This window comes from Balaenoptera borealis (assembly GCF_965194805.1).
Source record: "Balaenoptera borealis genome assembly, chromosome: 9".
Classification (NCBI taxonomy): Eukaryota; Metazoa; Chordata; class Mammalia; order Artiodactyla; family Balaenopteridae; genus Balaenoptera; species Balaenoptera borealis.
This window is the reverse complement of record NC_138873.1, coordinates 18,381,346-18,401,347: the sequence shown is the minus strand read 5'-3', so window position 1 is coordinate 18,401,347 and position 20,002 is coordinate 18,381,346. Positions and strand designations below refer to the sequence as shown.

The following is a 20,002-nucleotide window of genomic DNA, read 5'->3' as shown; positions in this document are numbered from 1 at the left end:
TATAGCTATAATATTGAGGTATTTTTATTTTAAAATAAACTGTCAGAAATGTTACAGCATATGAGAAGATGCAGTAGAATCCAAAGCAGTGCAAATCAGAATCAAGCAGTATCCTCTGCCTTATAAAGAGGCCAGAAATTGGACAGTGGTCAATATACAACTATAAAATCAAAACAGAAAGAACATACAGATTCTTAAATGATTAGCTTAATATCTTCTCTACTAAAGATCATATAAAAGATGAGTGTGTGTGTGCATACAAATGAAGTAATGAAGGTCTAAATCTGTAATTCAGGAATCTGCAAACTTTCTGTAAAGTGCTAGATAGTAAATATTTTGGCTTTATTGTCTCTGACCCAGCTACTCAACGCTGCCAATGTAGCACAAAAGCAGCCATAGACAAGATGTGAAGGAAGGAGTGTAGATATTTCAATATAACTTTATTTATAAAATCAGGCAGTGGACTGGATTCAGCCCACAAGCTGAAGTTTGCCATACCTGCTTTAGTTTATTAGGCTTCCTTGCTTTTAAATTGGAGAGGAATGCTCAGGAAGGAATTACTACTGACATTTTTATAGTTAAGTTTCATAAATTACACTTGCATATCAGTTTAATCTTTTAGTCATAAATAGAAAACTATTTTAAAGAATCAGTGATATATGGTACTGCTATATACCAAGTTAAATTATTTTCATAAGTATTTATTGATCCTATGAAAGATGCATTATTTTTCTGGTGAATTATAATTAGTATGATAAGATGACTTATCAGGCATTGTTTGGGGACAGTTCAGTGTTCAGTTCTAATATTGAAGTATTCAGCTTGTTTGAGCCCTTTACTTCCAAATTTTAATTTAAAATATATTGGCATTTGTAGCTTTTTCCTAATATTTTCATTAATATTATATAGAGCTATATAGAAACATTTAGATACTTTTAAAAATAAAAATGAATGTAAACACTTTATTAAAATATTGTGATTTCTTAGATGTCTGCAAATTTTGATTAAAAATAAATCATTTACACTGTGGGAGAAAATAACCTGAAAAAATGTATTAACAACAATAACAAAAAAAACTCATAAAGCTCTTAGAAGCAAATTTAGGTGCATGGTTACCTTCTTTAGGAGTCAGATATGTTGCATGTCCCTTCTTGGAATGAACATACATGGGACAAATTGAAAACATTATATCTGCCATGAATAATTTTTATAGTTGCTCACTGTTTACATCGTTTTTCATTAGCAGTAAATATTAATTTTATTCAGTAAATAAGACTAATTTCTACTTAGTTTCATTTCTCCAACTGGTGTTAATCCTTTTGGAAGTTGTTATATAAGACAAATGAAATGATGACGTGCTGAGCATATTTCTTTCTATTTACTGGTGCTATGATTTAAAAATGAGCATTGATGTAGAGTAACATTCCCTTAAACTGGGAGTGAATACAAAGGTTTTTAACTAAAAACAATAGCTAATACTTTTGGTTTTAGTACAGTCTTCGTTTGGAAATTAGGGTTTGCTAAACACATGATGTTAATTGCAAAATAATTTAGACTTAGAAATTATATGGTAATTATTGTTAAATAATGTTTTGTTTTATGGTTTTTGGTTGTGTTTCCGTTTCAATAAGGGCTGTCTGGAACTTCTGAAGCTTTTCCTGGTGAGGTTGTCTGTAGAAGAGTGATTAATCCTACCCTTTCTTGAAAGTACATAATCTTTTCTTGTAATAGCAGCACCTCTGCTTTTTCACAGCAGTACTCTGCCAAAAGTGACTATAAATCTAGTGGCATCAACTATTGCAGTACTTTCTGCCAAATTGCTTTCCTTTTGTGTATTTTTTCCTTTTTGTCTTTTGAAAGGGAGGAAAAGTATTGAAACAGATTTTCCATCTATGCTGTCTTTGTACTGTATTTTTCATAATGTGTTTTATTCTTCTTTTAAAATTCACTTGGCCATACTTAAGAACTTAGCCATTAAGCATCTGAGAATGGATGCTGGGATAAAAGATTGTTATATGATATGTGAGAATGTATGTTCCTTTCTGTTTCTTTAACCCAGGCCATGATTATTTATGACTATATTTCATAGATGACTGAGCAAATGGTTCATTTGAAAGTATATTTATGTATCAAAAGCCATTCTGAAGAATTGCCTGTGATAATAAATATAATTCATTTTGACCCCTTTAGAGACAGTCCTAACTCCAAAGCAGTAAATAATAAGGATGAATATTTTTGAACCACTCTATTCAAAAATAATAAAAAATTCTTATTCAAAACAATAGTGGAAGATGTAACAAGAGGCCTATTTCAACCCAGTTAATGCTATAATTATATTTTAGTCTAGATTCTGCAATTACTTTGTTTTGATGTTTCACTCACATGAAAAGAAAGCAGTTGACTGACAGTTTTTCAAATATCATTTGACATTTACTGTAAAATATTACAATTGTGTTGGATTAAGGAAGTTTTAAATGTTGACCTATGCATCTTTCATGGTTAATTTTAGCATTTCGTTAAATTTTTACTGTAGAAATAGTGCACGTTATAGTTTTGCTTAAATAGCAGACTAGCAGGATGTTAGAATTGTGAGTGAGCAGTAACAATTATGTCCACTCTTATAATCATCAGAATGTGGCTAGCTTCATTTCTTAACATATTAATTTTTTGGCAGACTTTACTTTTTAGAGCAGTTTTGGCCTCACAGCAAAATTGAGCAGTAAGTACAGAGATTTCCCATATAACCCTGTTCCCACTTGGCACAGACTCCCCCATTATTAGCATCCCCCACTAGAGTGGTACATTTGTTACAGTTGATGAACCTATATTAACACATCATCACCCAAAGTCCATAGTTTATGTTAGGGTTCATTCTTGGTGTTGTACGTACTGTGGGTTTTGACAAATGTATAATGACATGTATCCACCATTATATTATCATATAGAACAGTTTCACTGCCCTAAAAATTTTCTGTGCTCTACCTTTTCTTCCCTCCCTTTCCCCTACCTCTTGGTAACCAGTGATCCTTTGACTGTCTCCATAATTTTGCCCTTTTCAGGATGTTACATATTTGGAATCATATAGTAAGTAGCCTTTTCGGATTGTCTTCCACTTAGTAATATGCATTTAAGTTTCCTATGTTTTTTCATAGTTGATAGCTCATTTCTTTTTAGTGCTATATAATAGTCCATTGTCTGATGTACCACAGTTTGTTTATCCATTCACCTACTGAAGGACATCTTTAGTTGCTTCCAAGTTTGGGCAATTTTGAAAAAGTGGCTCTACATATCCACGCACAGGTTTGTGTGGATATAAATTTTCATTTCCTTTGGGTGAATACCAAGGAGTGTGACTACTAGATTGTATGAGTATGTTTAGTTTTGTAAGAAACTGCCAGACTGTCTTCCAAAGACAGCTGTACCATGTTGTATTCCCACCAACAATGAACAAGAGCGCTTTTGCTCCACACCATCGTCATCATTTGGTGTTGTCACTTCTGGATTTTGGCTCTTCAGTAGGTTTGTAGTGGTATCTCCTTATTCCAATATGCATTTCCCCAATGACATATGTGGGGCATCTTTTCATATGCTTATTTGCCATCTGTATATCTTCTTTGGTGAGGTGTCTGTTAAGGTCTTTGGCTCATGTTTAATTGGGTTGTTTGTTTTCTTGTTGTTGAATTTTAAGAGTTCTCTGTGTATTTTGGATAATGGTACTTTATCAGATGTGTCTTTTGCAAATATGTTCTTCAGGTCTGTGGTTTATCTTGTCATTCTCTTGATACTGCATTTCACAGAGCAGAAGATTTTAATCAAGTCCAGTTTACCATTTTTTTCTTTCATGGATGGTGCCTTTGGTGTTGTATCTAAAAAGTCATTGCCATACACAAGGTCATCTAGGTTTTCTCCTATGTTATAGGAATTTTATAGTTTGGAGTTTTACATTTAGGTCTGCCATCCATTTTGAGTTAATTTTTGTGAAGGATGTAAGGTCTGTGTCTAGATTCATTTTTGGTGGTAAGGGGAGGGGAAGCATTATTAGGTCGTAGTCTTTTAGTGAGCCTGTGCTTCTGGACTGTGAACTACACAGGTGCTCCTCAATTCCCCTCTCCTCCCACTTCCCTCAGAGGAGTTAGGATGGCTAGAGTGGGTTGAAGTTGGATATTTCCCTTCCTTCAGGTCAGTTAGGCTCTGATAAGCCCCCAGCAGTTTAGGCTCTCGTTAGTTTCTCCAGAGGGCAGACCTTGTTATGAACAGAACTCTCCAGTGTATTTAAAAATGGTTGCTTTTCCCTTTCCCCCTCCTGGAAGTACGAGGGGATTTTTCTCAGATAGTCACTGTGAGAACCTGGTAGAGCCCATGGAGGTAAAACTCACTAATGTATGGGGATCCCTCCCATGACTGGGTCCTCCTGGAGTTTCTAACAGACTTGTCTACTTTAGGCCTCCAGCAGTTCATCAAGTACAGTTTAGGTTTTCCTGCCCCAGCACTGATTTCTGCAGAGGTGTCTGCTGGTTGGTTTGTTTCAGTAAGTTGTGATTTTCTGTATTGGCCTATCTGTGTCTGCAATTTTAGGGGCAGCCATTTGCCCTGTGACCTCACTTGTCTTATGAACCTAAGAAGAGTTGTTGATTTTTAGTTTGAACAGCTTTTTATTTATTGTTAGGACAGAATGACAACTTCCAAATTTCTTATGTGCTGGACGAGAAATAGGAAGTCTGTATTAATTTTTATAGGTGAAAAACACATGATCTTCAAAAAGAGGTTTTTAAATTGATGTTTGTCAAGCAGATGAAACTATACAGTTAGGGGGACTGTACTATGAAAGTGAAAATAATTGCTATTTGACAAAGGCTTTGTATTGCAAATACATTCATAGGTCATAAAATACAAAATGAGATGTTCTTCACTATCTTAAACTTTGGTAAAGACTTAAGTTCTTGTTTTGAGCATATTCCTATCAAGTTGATTAGAACTAGTTCAGATGGAAGTAGCAAATTTTTAGAAGTTTGGAAAGTAAGACCTGTGATGAGATATTAAGGGGATTCATGATAATTTTTCAGACTTTCTTCCTTCAAACAGAATAATTTAATTATTCATATATATACACAATATGTGTGTATGTATATCAATATATGAATTTTGTGGAAGATAATGCTTAGTTATACTTTTGCCCACAAGGTTTTGCAATTGTTCTGAACCATGGCTATATACATTAGAATGAATTGTGGAGCTGAAAAAAAACCCAAAACAATGCCCAAACATGTGTTTGGATTTCTTCTCTAGATATTCTGATTCAGTCAGTCTGGCATGGGGTTTGACATCTGTAATTTTTTTTTATCTTAAATGTCCATGGATGCTTATAATGTAGAGCCAGAATTGAGAAGTACTGGTTAAATGTTTGGTAGGCAGGGTAGTAGTATTCTTAGTGAGGCAAATGGTAGATAAGAATCATGTTCAGTACAGTGTGTGTGGAAAGGATGTCATTTTAAAGCAATCATAACATCTTGAGACTTGTGGTATCACCAACCATAAGGAAATAAGCTGACACTTTGCTCTGTCATTGCCTGTGGAGACAGGGCTATGAAGCTGTACAAAATATTTATGAAGATGGAAAGGAACTGGAATTCCAGGTTTGAATTATTCCTCTTTCTAGCAGTGTATCACTGGACATGAGAACCAGCAATAAAAAAAAAGACCGTGGAGTCTAATTATGAGGTTGAAAAGTCTAGTCTCAAACTTGCAGGTGATCCTCACACTGATGAGACGGAGGAGGCAGGCGAAGCAGTTCACGGAAGAGAACTCTGCAGCACGCGTAGGTTGTCTTAGTTATCGCAGATCAGTATATGTATTTCCATTTTTTCTCTGGTTATCTGCTACTTTTAGAAATTTTATTTTTTTGAATAGGTTGTATTACCTTGACCAGGATAAATGTATGATGTACTGCCCCTTTTATTTGTTGCCCCCCATTTATTCCTCATAACAGTATAGAATAACAAAGAAATGAAAGCTTTCACGTGCTAATTGATTTGTTGTTTATGTTCAGGGTAAATGGTAGAGTTGGTCTGATGCTAAAGTTCACCCTCTTTTCGTTTTAAGGATGCTTTTCATCAATATTCTTTGACCACACTATGGTGGTATTTAGATTTTAACTTCATTATTGAAAAATAATCACATTATGGTTCAAGACTCAGGCCATTAAAAATAAAAATCATCCACTGACCTTTTATTCACAGAAAAGTAAGCCAATTCACAGTAGACACCTTGAAGGCTTACTAGAATACTTAAAGAGTTATGAATTACCCTGTTTGCTAAAAGTCTAAGAATGTACTGAAAGAAGTGGTAACAGAAGTTAGTGGAAATCTTCAGGGTTTCTGATGGATTAAAATTATGCTCTTGGGTTTAGTATTTTTACTGTGGCAGGAAGGAACAATTTACCCTTAAAAGTCTTTCTTGGTTTGTTAGCAGAATATCTGCTCAAAGAAAGTTATTTCACAGAATATTACATAATTAAACATGGGATAATTTATTAGTCACTTATGAGTTCATGAAAAATACAGCTTTCCATATTCTTATTTTTAAACTTTGCAGGATATAAGTGTATCTTCAGAAACTGCACAGGATATCAAAGTTCTCCAGTTCTTTTCCATTTTATAGGTACTCCAATCTTCTCTTTCTAGGTTGGAAAATTGAAAATGTCACTTCTGTAGATGTTGGAATAATGCCAATACTTTCTTTGCCTTTTTCCTTGGTGACAGGAATTGATGAACAGATTCTCTGAGAAGGTACATAATCTTAAAAATCTTAACAGTTTCCTAAGTATATGCCACTCTTGATATTACCACATTCTTCATAAAAGTAGAGGTTGTCAAATATGTGTATAATCAGTGGTAGTGACAGCAGTGAAACTTGCCTAGGAGTTGTACTTTCAGAACTTATCACTGGCTGGGGTCCCATTGCCTGCTTCTTTTACTATTTTTTATTCTACTAGTCACAGGTGATGCCTGTTGAAGGCAACAAGGAAGTACCAACAGTATTCAATATGATTATATAAAAAGGAAGGAGGAAAACAAAAGAACAGCATGGACATAGAATACTGTAAGACAGGCTAAAGCCCAAATGAACTGACGATTGTGAAAGTAATTGGAAAGTGTTTTTTCTTTTCAAGCTAAATTCTTGTCTACAGAATGAACACCATTTGGGAGTATCTGTGCACCTATCTGCTCTCTTGCTTTTATATTTCTATTGCTAGAGTTTAAAACTTTTGAGGATAGGGACTATGATTCATATCCCCAATGCATATTGAAGTTCTCTATTAAGAGAAATGAGTGGGTTAAGCAGACATGGTTAAGGAATATTCTGTTGCTTGCTCTCTTTACCTTTTAAGAGCTACAAGATGGGAAATGTGGAGACAAAGTAGAGTCTTTAGTATAAGAGGCTCTGCTTTGTTTCTTCTTTAATTTGCGTTATTGTTGCTATCCAAATGGTAATTTTTTTCCTGATAGGCTATAGGGTCTTTAGTGTTTGTGCGATAATATTTTACAGTGGTATATTTAGGTATGGATCTTATTTCATTTATCATTCTGGGTACACATTTTTTTTTTTTTAGAAGCTAAGTATAATACATTTTTGTCCTGTTACTTCTTTGATAACATTTTTTTTCTCTTACTCGATGTTACCTTTCCTAAAAGTCTTTTATAGTACATTTTTTTTTCTTATATTTTCCAAGTTTTTTTTTATCTTTTGGCTGTACATTTTTTTTTTAGCAGGTTCTTAAAACAAAGTTATAGCAGACATATATGTTCAGCTTACTATCTTGAACCAAAGCATCTTTTCCCTACTTTTTAATACATTGTTTTTTATATTGGAATTTCCTGAAAATTTTTTATCTGTATATTTTAAGGATTAATGTGTATTTTACACTATTAGATGGAACATAAATGATCATGATTTATAAAGGAAAAGACATATTTTTCTTGGGATTTTACTTACGTGTTTCTAAAACCATACTATTTCTTTATATGATTGAAGTTTTCATTTATTTAAGAGAACACTGCATTTTCATTGTTTCTTATCTGTTGAATAATTTCTGTGTTCAAATCTTGAATGAAATTAAAATGTTTAAAAATTGTGTGCAGGACAGAAAGAAAGAAGATTAATTGCAAAAATGTTTAACTCTAGTCTTATTTTGCCCTCTTACTATGCTGCATTTCATTTAGATTGCTAAATAGTTATATTCATTTGTTGCTTATAAAAGATATTTTTAAATCTCAGATAAAAGGGATTTTTAAATTATATTTAAGAATATAATGTTTTAACTTGTTTCATTAGTAACTACAATCATTTTTGCTTTAAATTCGGTCTTTTATTTTTGGCTATTTGTTTTCATTCATTCAAGCTGATTCTTTTTTAAGATACGTTTTATTGAAATATTTGAATATACCATAAACTTCACCCTTTTAAAGTGTACAACAGTTCAGTGCTTTTCATTATATCAGAGTTATGCAATCATCAGCACTTTTTAATTTCAGAACATTTTCATTACCACAGTAAGAAACCTTATACCTATTAGCAATCCGTCCCCATCACCCTCTCTACCCAATCCTTCACAACCACATATCTACTTTCTTTTTCTATAGATTTTATTTAGGACATTTCATATAAATGCATTCATATAATGTGTAGTCTTTTATGATTGGCTTCTTTTACTTAGCGTGATATTTTCAAGGTTTATCCATATTGTAGTGTGTATTATCTCTTTTCATGGCTGAATATTCCACTGTATAAGTCTACTACGTACTATTTATCCAGTGATCAGTTGATGGACATTTGGATTTTCCTCTTTTTTGGCTATTATGAATAATGCTGCTGTGGACATTTGTGTAGAAGTTTTGTGTATGTATGTTTTCGTTTCTCTTGTTTTTATCCATAGCAGTGGAATTGCTGAGTCATATGTTAACTCTGTGTATATAATAGAGGAATTACCACTCTATTTTCCAAAGTGGCTGCACCATTTTACATTCCTCCCAGCAATAATTGAGGGTTCTAATTTCTCCACATCCTCACCAAACCTTGTTGTTGTCTTTATTACAGCCATACAAGAGGGTGTGAAGTGGTAGTTCATTATGGTTTTGATTTGCATTTCCCTAATGACTAATGATGTTGAGCATCTTTTCATAAATATTTTGGCTATTTGCATATCTTTTGAGAAATGTCTATTCATTTTTCTTTCCCCATTTTTAAATTGGGTGGTCTTTTTGTTCAGTTGTTAAAGCTCTTTATATATTCTGGATATTAAATCCTTACAAGATATGATTCACAAATATTTTCTCCCATTCCGTGGATTGTCTTTTCACTTTCTTGATGGTGTCCTTTGAGGCACAAATGCTTTTAATTTTGATGAAGTCCAATTTATCTTTTTTTTTCTTTGTGGCTTGTGCTTTTGTTCTTATATCTAAGAAACCATGACTTTATCTGAGGTCACAATGATTAACTCGTATGTTTTCCTCTAAGAGTCTTATAGTTTTAGCTCTTACAGTTAGACCTCTGTTCCATTTTGAGCTAGCATTTGTATATAGTGTGAGATAGGGATCCAAATTCATTCTTTTTCATGTGGATATCCATTTGTCCCAGTACCATTTGTTGAAAAGACTATTCTTTCTCCATTAAAGTGTCTTGACATCCTTGTCAAAGTCAATTGATCATAAATATTTGTTTCTGGACTCTTAGATCATTCCACTGATCTATATATCTACCCTTATGCTAATACCACACTGTCTTGATTACTATAACATTGTAGTAAGTTTTGAAATTGGAATTGTGAGTCTTCCAACTTTGTTCTTTGTCAAGATTATTTTGCTGTTCTGGGTTCCTTGCATTTCCATGTGAATTTTAGGATCAGCTTGTCAGTTTCTGCAAACAGCTGGGATTCTGATATTGTGTTAATTTTGTAGGTCAGTTTGAATATTGCCATCTTCACAATTATTATGTCTTCTGTTTCATGAGTATGGGATGTCTTTCCATTTACTTAGATCTTGTTTCAACAATGTTTTGTAGTTTTCAGTGCACAAGTCTTGCACTTCTTTGGATAAATTTATTCCGAAGTATTTTATTCTTTGTGACATTCTTATAAATGGAATTATTTTCTTAATTCCACTTCAGATTGTTTATTACCAGTGTGTAGAAGTACAGTTGATTTTTGTATATTGATCTTATGTTGTGCAACCTTGCTGATCTCATTTATTCATTCTAATAGTTTTTTTTTGAATTTTTTAGTTTATTCTAAATTTTAAGATTTTGAATTTTCCATCTACGAGATCGTGTAGTGATAGTTTTACTTTATTTCTTCCTTTCCAACATGGATGCTTTGTATTTCTTTTTCTTGCCTGTTTTCCCTGGCTAGAACGTCCTGTATAAGGTTGAATAGAAATGGTAGAAGTGGACATCCTGTCTTTTTCCTGAGCTGAGCACAAAAGCATCCAGTCTTTCAGCATTAGTATAATGATGTTAACTGTGGGTTTTCCATATATGGCCTTTGTCAAGTTGAGGAAGTTCCTTTCTCCTTGAGTGCTTTATCATGAAAGGGCATTGGATTTTGTCAAAGGCTTTTTCTATTGGTATGATCATGTGGTTTTTATCCTTTACTCTACTAATACAGTGTTTTGATTCTGTTTTTTGAAGACAGGGTTGTTTACTCATTTTAGTATCTTATTTAACTTTACTAGGAACTGTTCCTCTCACATGGCTATAGTCTCTAAAATGTTCGTTGGCTCATCATTTTACACATGATGATATTTGTAAGGAGACTATTCTGATTCTAGTTGAAATTTTGAGATACAGAACTCCAGCTTTTTGCTTATTCTGCTTGTCCATAGTGCTTCATTATTAAAATAGGTGTTTATTACCATGAACAAACATGAAAAATGAACCTAGAAAAAAATTTTTGATTGGTTTATTGTTTATGCCTAATTGGTTTTATGGTGTTTACTTTCTACTAAAAGTTACATTTGGTCTAGTTTTATTTAGACAAGTCTGACTTTAGTGATACTGATTTTAAGTATTTCCTCATTGTTAATTCTCCAGTTTTAAAATGACTTAAAATAAGTCAGGAAGTGACATTTACATGTGAAAATTGGCTGTTTGAGCAGTGAGGTTTGATTTGTGTGTGTGTCTGCCTATCTGTGTATGTTCTGGTGTTAGACTGTTTGGGTTCAAACCCCAGCATCCTTACTGACTAGCTGTATGGCTTTGGCTAATCTATTTAACCTCGTTGTACGTAGTTTCCTAATTTATAAAAACAGAGCTTATAATAGAGGGTACTCCTTGTGAGGTAATACATGTACAGTGCTTGACACATTAAGTTCAACAAATCTTAACTAGTACGATGATGATGATGTACTTAAAAGCCTCCAAATTCCTCTTTTCTCTCTCCCTTTCCAACCAAATATATACATATATATAATAACCATTTAGACAATTGGATGAATGCTTATTTTGATTTTTAATTTGTGGTACAGTATTATAAAATAAAAGATTTTACTGGATCTAGTCTTTGTTTCTGCTTATCTGTCATTACATATGTCTTCCTGATTATTCTTCATTAACTGGTAGGTTTATTATGTTATTTTTTTCCTTAAATATTTCTTTTTCCCCTATTGCTTGGCATTACTAAGTATTAACAGTTTTATTAAGAAATGCAAGACATTTGGTCCTGTCTAAAACACTCATAAGACATTTGGTCCATGCCAAAAGTTTCTTTAAATTTAGTCCTATCCAAAATGTCCATGAGCATATTTGGTCTATGCAAAATGGTTTTGGACAGGACCCAATATCAAGAACCTTTTGGTGTGGACCAAATGTCTTACAGTTGTTTTAGACAGGACTGAATGTCTGCTCACCCTGAGGATCATGTCTGAACTCAAAGATCATGTCTGTATTCAATGACTCTGCTCCCAACCAAACAGCCTTGCCTTCTGCAGCTCCTCTTCAGGAGTTCTGATGGTGCTTATCTGGACAAAAACCATGAGTGTAGCTGTGCAGGAAGTATCTGGCCTGTGTCATGGGTCAGATAAATTGCTGGCTTACTCCAGAAACAAAGATGACTGGTAGGGTTAGGTAGATATCAAAGCTCTTGATAGGTGAGCAGTAGAAAAATTGAGACTAAAGGTATCTAAGATAGGAAGATTGCAACATTTTTAAAAGAATACATTGGAGTTCAGAATTAGAAAGTAAGATAAATTGACACCAAGAAATACTCAGTGTAGCCTATAATTTGGATTTGCCTTACAGTGGATTCATGTGTATATAAAAGGGCAGATGTCAGATTAATAAGTGAATATTTCTACATATAAAAAATATCTTTGCAGATTGTTTATATGTAATCTTTCCTTTTGGTTTTTCTTCATCTTAATTTCAGATGCTTTGTTTTCTCGTGTAGTTTTGAACATAGCCACAATAAATGTGAATTTTCCGAGAAGACCTTTGTTATAGTGAGTGACCATTTTTTAATAAAACTGTTAATACTTAGTAATGCCAAATATTAGGAGAACCGTATATGCAATAATCATTATAGGTAGGAAAGGATATGAATATTTGCATCTATGACATGGTCTTTTGTGATCTAATATATTGAGTTGACATTCTTACATTACCATTTGTTCATTGTACGATAACTTTAATTCTTGTTAAAGTAGTGAATACATTGTGTTAAATAATGATAATAGCCACCATCTGGTTAGTCTACAGTTTTAATTCTCACCACCATTCTTCAAGCTAGACTAGATAGCATTTTATAGAGAAATTTGAGAAGTGTAGTAATTCTTCGCAGATCCCAGCAACTAATTATGGAGCTGGCATTGTCTTGAAAGTAGGTGTCTTAATTCTCGCTGTGCCTCATATGTTCCTGTGGCACCTAAACGATAACAATGGACACAGCAACAACAACAAAACACCCACTCAAGCTTCTTCTCCGGCAATTTGGGTTTAGTAAATCTGCAGTAGAGCCAGAATTCTGATACCACCGGGATTGAGAACTACTTGCTCTGAAACTTCTGTTCTTTCCACACTAATATCTCTTGATTATATATAAGCAATATCCATTACCTAAAATTTAATTTTAAACTTTCTGTTATTATGAAGTAATTTGTTATAAAATTTTTCCCCATAGGGCTTTTTTAGTGTTAGGACCCTTCAGGGTCGGCTGCAGCAAAGTACTACCCTTTCCAAAGGAAAAGGGAAATAAGTAAGTAGTCACCTTGAAAAAAAAAAAAAAAAGCACTTCTCTGAGCCTCAGAATTATCATCTGTGAAATATGGCTAACAAACTTTTATTTATTTATTTATTATTGTCCGTGCAACGCGGCTTGTGAGATCTCAGTTCCCCGACCAGGGATTGAATCCAGGCCCCAGCAGAGAAAGCCCAGAATCCTAACCCCTAGGCCACCAGGGAACTCCTGGGATAACAAACTTCTAAAGTTACTGTGAGTATTTAAGACACGGTGGCTAAAACTTAGTAGATACTCAGTAAGTGGTTCTTATTTTTAAGAAAATATATTTATCATCTTAGCTAGAAGTAAAATGACTATAAATACTAATGTCATAAAAAGCACAGTTTTGTCTAGAATAGTGTCACACACAGAGTAAGAGTAAAACCTTTCTTGATCTCCATGTAACTGACTTCCTGGATTTACAGACACTTTTTCTTTTTAATCTATTTAGTTTTTCATATTTTATTTACTTATTTGGTTGCACCGGGTCTTAGTTGAGGCAGGCGGGCTCCTTAGTTGCAGCATGCATATGGGATCTAGTTCCCTGACCAGGGATCGAACCCGGGCTCCCTGCATTGGGAGCTCAGAGTCTTAACCACTGTGTCACCAGGGAGGTCCCTACAGACACTTTTCATTCTCTGTGAATAAATATTGATAGATGCTCACAGCATACTGAAGTTTTAAGACCAGTAGGCTATTTTCCAGGAGGCCCAAATTAGTAAAGGTGTTTGCATATTCTTTACTTACCATGAATCTGTTTTGTGTATTCACAAATCTGTTTGTGCCTTTTATATTTGATATTATAATCAAGTAATTCACTTTAATAATATATAACAATAATGATGAAATGTGAATGCAAATAGTGTTTTTAAAAATATAAAAATCCAAAATAGATACTTTGGAAAGACTTCATGAAGGTTAATCAGTTAAAATTTCCTTTCTGATGCTATATGGATGAGAAAGCAGTAGATGACTGGAAAAGAAATAATAAGACTCTGTGCGAATGTTGCACTTAGTTTGCATTTCCAGTATCTTTAAAATGCCATTTAAAAAATTAAACTGCAAATCTTATACCCGGGTAGTTACAGCTATGTTTTATTTGAGAAAAACAATTCTGAACCCTAAGTAATAGATCCACACTTAAAGAAAATAATCTTTGGTGAATATCACAAGATTAGCAGAATTGTATATGTTTTATGAAAAAATAGGTAAGTAGAATTTTTAATCCTCTACAGTAGCTTATATTTTTAATTAACTTAGTTAATCCTGATCTGGTCAGATAAGAGAAATTTTACTCCATTTATATAAGGTGGGAATATAGAATATGCTAATTGGTGCCAGAAAGAATTTTAACTGGAAAGATTAGAATTACTTAGAAATTAGTAATTTCTTAGGCTTACTTAGAAATTAGTAATTTCTTAGACTTGCTTAGAAATTAGAAATACTGGCTAAAAGGTGAAGGTCTCTGCTGTCATCTGACAAAAGAAATGGATGAACAGAAATGTAGACCTATCTTTGGCCTATCAGGGTGTGACGTGGCACTACCAAGTGCCAATAGTAGCAATTTCAAATTTAGCTTCATGTACTTGCATTTGGGCAATTGATGTAGCAAAAATCCTACTACTGATATTAATAATAGTAATAAAAACTTTGAAGTATTTAAAGAGTAGGGTACTATAGGCTAAACATGTTCAATTAGTCTACTAGTTTATAAAATAATAGAAGAGTTAATTGCTAGTAATAAAATAAAAGCCATTGAAAATAAATATCACCTAGAAAGACTTCTAGAAATCAAAGGGAAAAATACATATATAGAAAATAGGAATTTAACCTTTTGGTACAATTATTTTTAATTAAGAAGAACCATAGGGCATGTACTAATAGAATATAGAAATAGTCTATTCATTTGAATGTGACTTTGTATAAAGAGGGCTATAATTTTATTAAATCCCATCAAATTTTATTTTTAGATTTAACTTTTTATTTTCAATTAATATTAACTAATGAAAATATTAGTGTAGCAGTGTGTTAAAATGGCTAACTTATCTCAAGTTTATGAAGGTAAAAAGCGTATAACAATACCTGGCATGTAGTAAGTTCTGTAAGTGTTTGGGGTTTTTTGTTTTTGTTTTTTTACTCAGCATAACTTACCAATTAAGAGTATAGACTCTGGAGCTAGAATGCTTATTCAAATTCAATTTCTGCTATACTTTCTAGTTGTATGACTTGGGACAAGTTAATTTCTCTGTGCTTCAGTTTCTTATCTGTTTATATGGGGAAAATTACATATTCTTCATGGTTGTGAGGATTAAATGAATTAATATATATGACAAGTTTACTATAATGCTTAACACAGAAAATGCTGTGCGTTTCCTGTTATATGCAGATTAATGGATATTTACATATTAATCTGTGTTCAAGCGTATTGTAAGAGATAGATACATTCATTCGTGATATAACCTGCCACAATTACAAACATAGTTATGTGGTTCTTCATTATATTTTTAGCTTACACTATTTAAAAATGACACTACAGGAATGAAAGATGCCAGTAAGAAGATTGTACCTAAAAGCAGTATTCTAAAATGACATTTGTTTACTTTTCAGGTTTGTTTCTTGACTTCAGCAAAATTGGAAGTACTACAGATCAACTCCCCTTTCTCTTCTTTTTACTTTAAGGGAAAGAAAAAGACTTGGGCCAGAGTAAAATATGTAGCTTGGTTCTGTATATTGCTGTTTTTAATTGTTTTTTTCTAGAAGGGACAGTTGTCTTATTTCTGTTAGACCTGAAATCTCTGAAAATTCTGATTATCAACAGGAACTAGCTGATTAGATTGCTGTGTAATCACCTAACTCTAAATCTCAACCTTAGTAAATAGCCTGTATCAGGTCATTGAAATATTTGAGTCTATTATATAACTTATCAATTGCTATAAAAAAGCTCACACATAACCATAAACTCCTTAATGAAATTAATGACAGCTTTGGTCGCCCAGGAGTAGAATGTTATTGCCAACATGACAGGGGAGCTGCAGTAATCCAGCTCCAGTTCCTGATTAATGAGGTTAGTGAATTGCTTTAATCTCACCTGCTTATGTATGAAATAGGGCCATATCCCATCTTTCAGAATTCTTGCATGCAATTATATTTAAATATTTGAGCAAAAATGAATTTCTTGTAGGTCAGAGCTAATAGTAATTCACTTTAAGGCATCATCACAGACAGTTACATAAATAATGTAAGATGTTTCTCAAAACAGTGCTGAAAATAGAATGGCATAAGGTAGATCTTTTTGGTACAGTGTGCTGCATTTAAATTTTATTTCAAGAATATTGAAAGTTATGTAACATATAAAAGTCTACATTAAAGTTTTTTCAAAGATTGACCTTATTGTAAATAACAAATTGTATTTCTCCAGTGGGTTGTTTTGAAATACATCCAGGAAACCAAAATCCATTAGAAACTGGTTATTGTCCAAAGTTCTTGTTGTGTCACTTATTGGTTGAAGTAATTGATGCCTTTCTTTCTGATAGAGTGTAAAGTTTGGAAGGAGCTAGAGATACATCATTTTATTAGCAGAGTAAACAATGTGTTTGCAGGTTTTAAAAAAGTATGAGCAGCTCTGACAGTAGATGTTTACTGCAAGTAGTGACAGGCAGGAGAAGCTAGAAGGAAAAAAGCTAGAAGGAAAAGCTAGAAGCTAGAAAAGCTAGAAGAAAAATTACTCTAGAAAAGATTCTGCTATACTTAAATGTGAGGATAGTTTGTGGGCATTCTTTTTGCCCCTAAGTCCTTGAGTTTCATGGAATAAATTTCTAGATGTATATGAGAGAAAAAAAAATACTCGATACTTTCGGATTTTGATAAATCTTTTCTTCATATCAGAGGATTTAAGAGAGGCAGTATTGATATAAAGAGTTAAAGAGGGTAATATAAAAAATTTTAGTAAAACTATGATCCAAATGATATGCAATCATGTAGGTTTTTCAGGGTCAGAGGAAGTGTTTAAAAACTTCAGTATTCTGTGTAGGGCTGAATAATAGGCATTGTAAAATGTTAAACTACACACATAAAAATATCACAGTGTAGAAAGTTGTTGAATCCATATGTGAGATTATTTTTCCTTTTTTTAAAAAAAAAATTTATTATGAAATAATTAGACTGGCAGTTAGCTTAAGAATAGAGAGGTCCTATATACCCTTCCCTCATTTCCCCCAATAGTAACATTTTATGTAACAATAGTAAAATATTAAACCAGGAGAAAGACATCAATACAATACTCTTAACTAGACTACAGACCTTATTTACATTTCACCACCAGTTTCTACATGCACTCATTGTGTGTGTGTGTGTGTGTGTATCATTTCATGCACTTTTATTCCCTACATACATTTCGTGTAATGACCAGCAGGAACAAGATTACAGATCAGTCCCATCACCATGAAGGAATGCCCTCAGGCTACCCCTTTATAATTAATTGCACCCCCTCCTGCTCTCAGTCCCTAATCCCTGGCAACCACTATCCTATTCTCCATCTTTATACTTGTGTTGAGATTTTTTTTTTTAAGCAGTATGAGCCAATGTAAATAACACATGGCAAACAGATTACTTATACGCCTAAATTTTAGAAATCTTAACTAGTTGATGCTCTCATTATTCATAACACAAGCTGCTTTTCTATAGAATTTATCATAAAGTTCTTTGATATGACTGTTATTTTACATGCTTAAATGTTACATTCTTAAGTACTTAAAAATGACAGTTTTAAAAAATGCTTAGCAGAATATGAATATTTACATGGTGATGGCTATGGGAATCTGACAATTGGGAGTAGCTATTTGCTTTCAGTTTTGGAAAACCACATGTAGGTAAGTGAGCCACCATAGGCGGTCAGCTGTGATTGCCATTTTGGCTCCACATCTTCTCTTCTTCCTTGAAATACAAAGATGGGGCAAACATCTTGAGAAAGAAGATGACCTGGTCTGAAACTGGTGGAAGTAAGAATGAAAAGTACAAATCTTTTATACCCTGAATCCTTTTAGTTTCTCTGCTTCAAAGTGATAGAGATAAGAGGATGCTTTCTAGTGAAAGGAAGAGTATGTGGGCTTCCTGTATTTCTGTTTTCCAATAGTCATGTTGTAGCAATAGGAGTTACACAGTAGAGTAGCCCTCATAGAATTTCAAATTGGAAAGGACTTGGAGAGATCATTTAATGTAAATCTTGTCTTCAGAGCTATTTTAGTTCTCTTAGATAAATGAGAAACTCTCCTATTTTAAAAGTGGGAAATTTTAAGATTTCTCATAATAACGTAAAGGACTGGAATTGCAAATCTTTTTTGAAATTAAAGTTCTTCGTGTTGCATCTTTTGTCTTATTCTCTCAGTGTAGATGAGGAGTATCTTCCTCTTTTGAGGAAAAACATTCATATGTCTTAATAAATCAGCCTTAGCCTATAGATTCTTAATCCTATTCACACATCAGAATCACCTCTGGAGATTTTTAAAAATACACCTGCAATGGTCCTTGATCTGAAATTTCTGATTTGTCAGGTCTGGGGTGAGACTGAGCCCCTTGCATGATTCTCACATACTGCCAAAAGTTTTCTTCTCCAGACTTAATAGTATTTAATAGTATCAGCTGTTTTAACTTTCTAAATTAGTCAGATTTTTCAGCCCTTTGGCCATTGAAATTATACAGTGCTGAATGCTATTTTTGTTTTCCATATCATTCTAGTAGTAGAATTATGATACAAGCAGAGTACATTCATAAGGATTTGTCTTAAGCCAAATAAAATGGGAAGGTTACTTCATATCATATAGTCAAGGAAGGATGAACTCTAGGGACCAAGTAACTTATAGTCTGACTTCTAATTTTACATAGCTAGTTATCAACTATAACTATATCCAACTAGATCCTAGTACACTTTTAGTTTATAAGGTATTAAATTATACTTTAAATTGTTGAAACAATTTTTATATATACGTATACACATAATACACTCTTTTACATCTGCTGTTTAGAATTTGGGTGAGGCAAATGTTTCTCAGAACTAAATCTATTGGCAGAGAGTTTTGAAGTTTGGGAAGATTTTTTTGGTAGCTCTTTAGTAGCATTAATGTTTGTAAATGTATTCTATATAAAATATATTACACTTTATTTTTAAGGGAGCTCTTGTGAGTGCCTTGGCTGATGACACCTTACATTTATGGAATTTACGTCAAAAGAGACCTGCAATACTACATTCACTTAAATTTTGCAGAGAAAGGTAAGAATTTTCTCAGTTATTTTATATATATATATATGTTATTTGCTATTCTTTTTTGAAATTTTCCTTTGAATTTTATTCTTTAATTTCATTTTTTTGTGATGGATTTTATGCACAATCTAAAAACTAATTCAAAAACTTCAAAGCATATACAATAAAAAGCAAGTTTCCTTCCTTTCCAGACCCATCTTCCTCTCCAGAGGTACCCACATAAATTTCTTTTGTGTCCTTCTAGAAATACTTACAGTCTGTATACATAAGCAAAAATCTCTCCGTATAGCTATTTTATTTGCATAAAAGAGAAGGCATTACATATTCTTTCTGTAACTTGTGTTCACTTAGCAATATATCTGATAGGTCGTTTCATATTGGTATATTTAAATCTTCTTTAGTCATTTTCATAACTGCATGATATTTCATTGTCTCGAAGTGCCGTATTTTATTCAGTCAGTCTTCATCAATTGACTGGACAT

At 33.1% G+C, this 20,002-nt stretch overlaps 1 protein-coding gene across 9 annotated transcripts in view; it reads left to right on the top strand.

Annotated features, from left to right (window-relative positions):
- STXBP5 (syntaxin binding protein 5) overlaps nucleotides 1-20,002 on the top strand; it is a 167,836-nt gene that overhangs the window by 10,352 nt on the left and 137,482 nt on the right. For all 9 annotated transcript variants that reach the window (XR_014248491.1, XM_082405454.1, XM_082405453.1 and 6 more), the window contains exons 3-4: nucleotides 16,247-16,328; nucleotides 19,429-19,529. Coding sequence is in view for 8 of the 9 variants with exons in the window: in XM_082405454.1 (XP_082261580.1) it covers nucleotides 16,247-16,328; nucleotides 19,429-19,529 (183 nt within the window). In the remaining variant the exon portion in view is untranslated. The remainder of the gene's footprint in view (nucleotides 1-16,246; nucleotides 16,329-19,428; nucleotides 19,530-20,002) is intronic.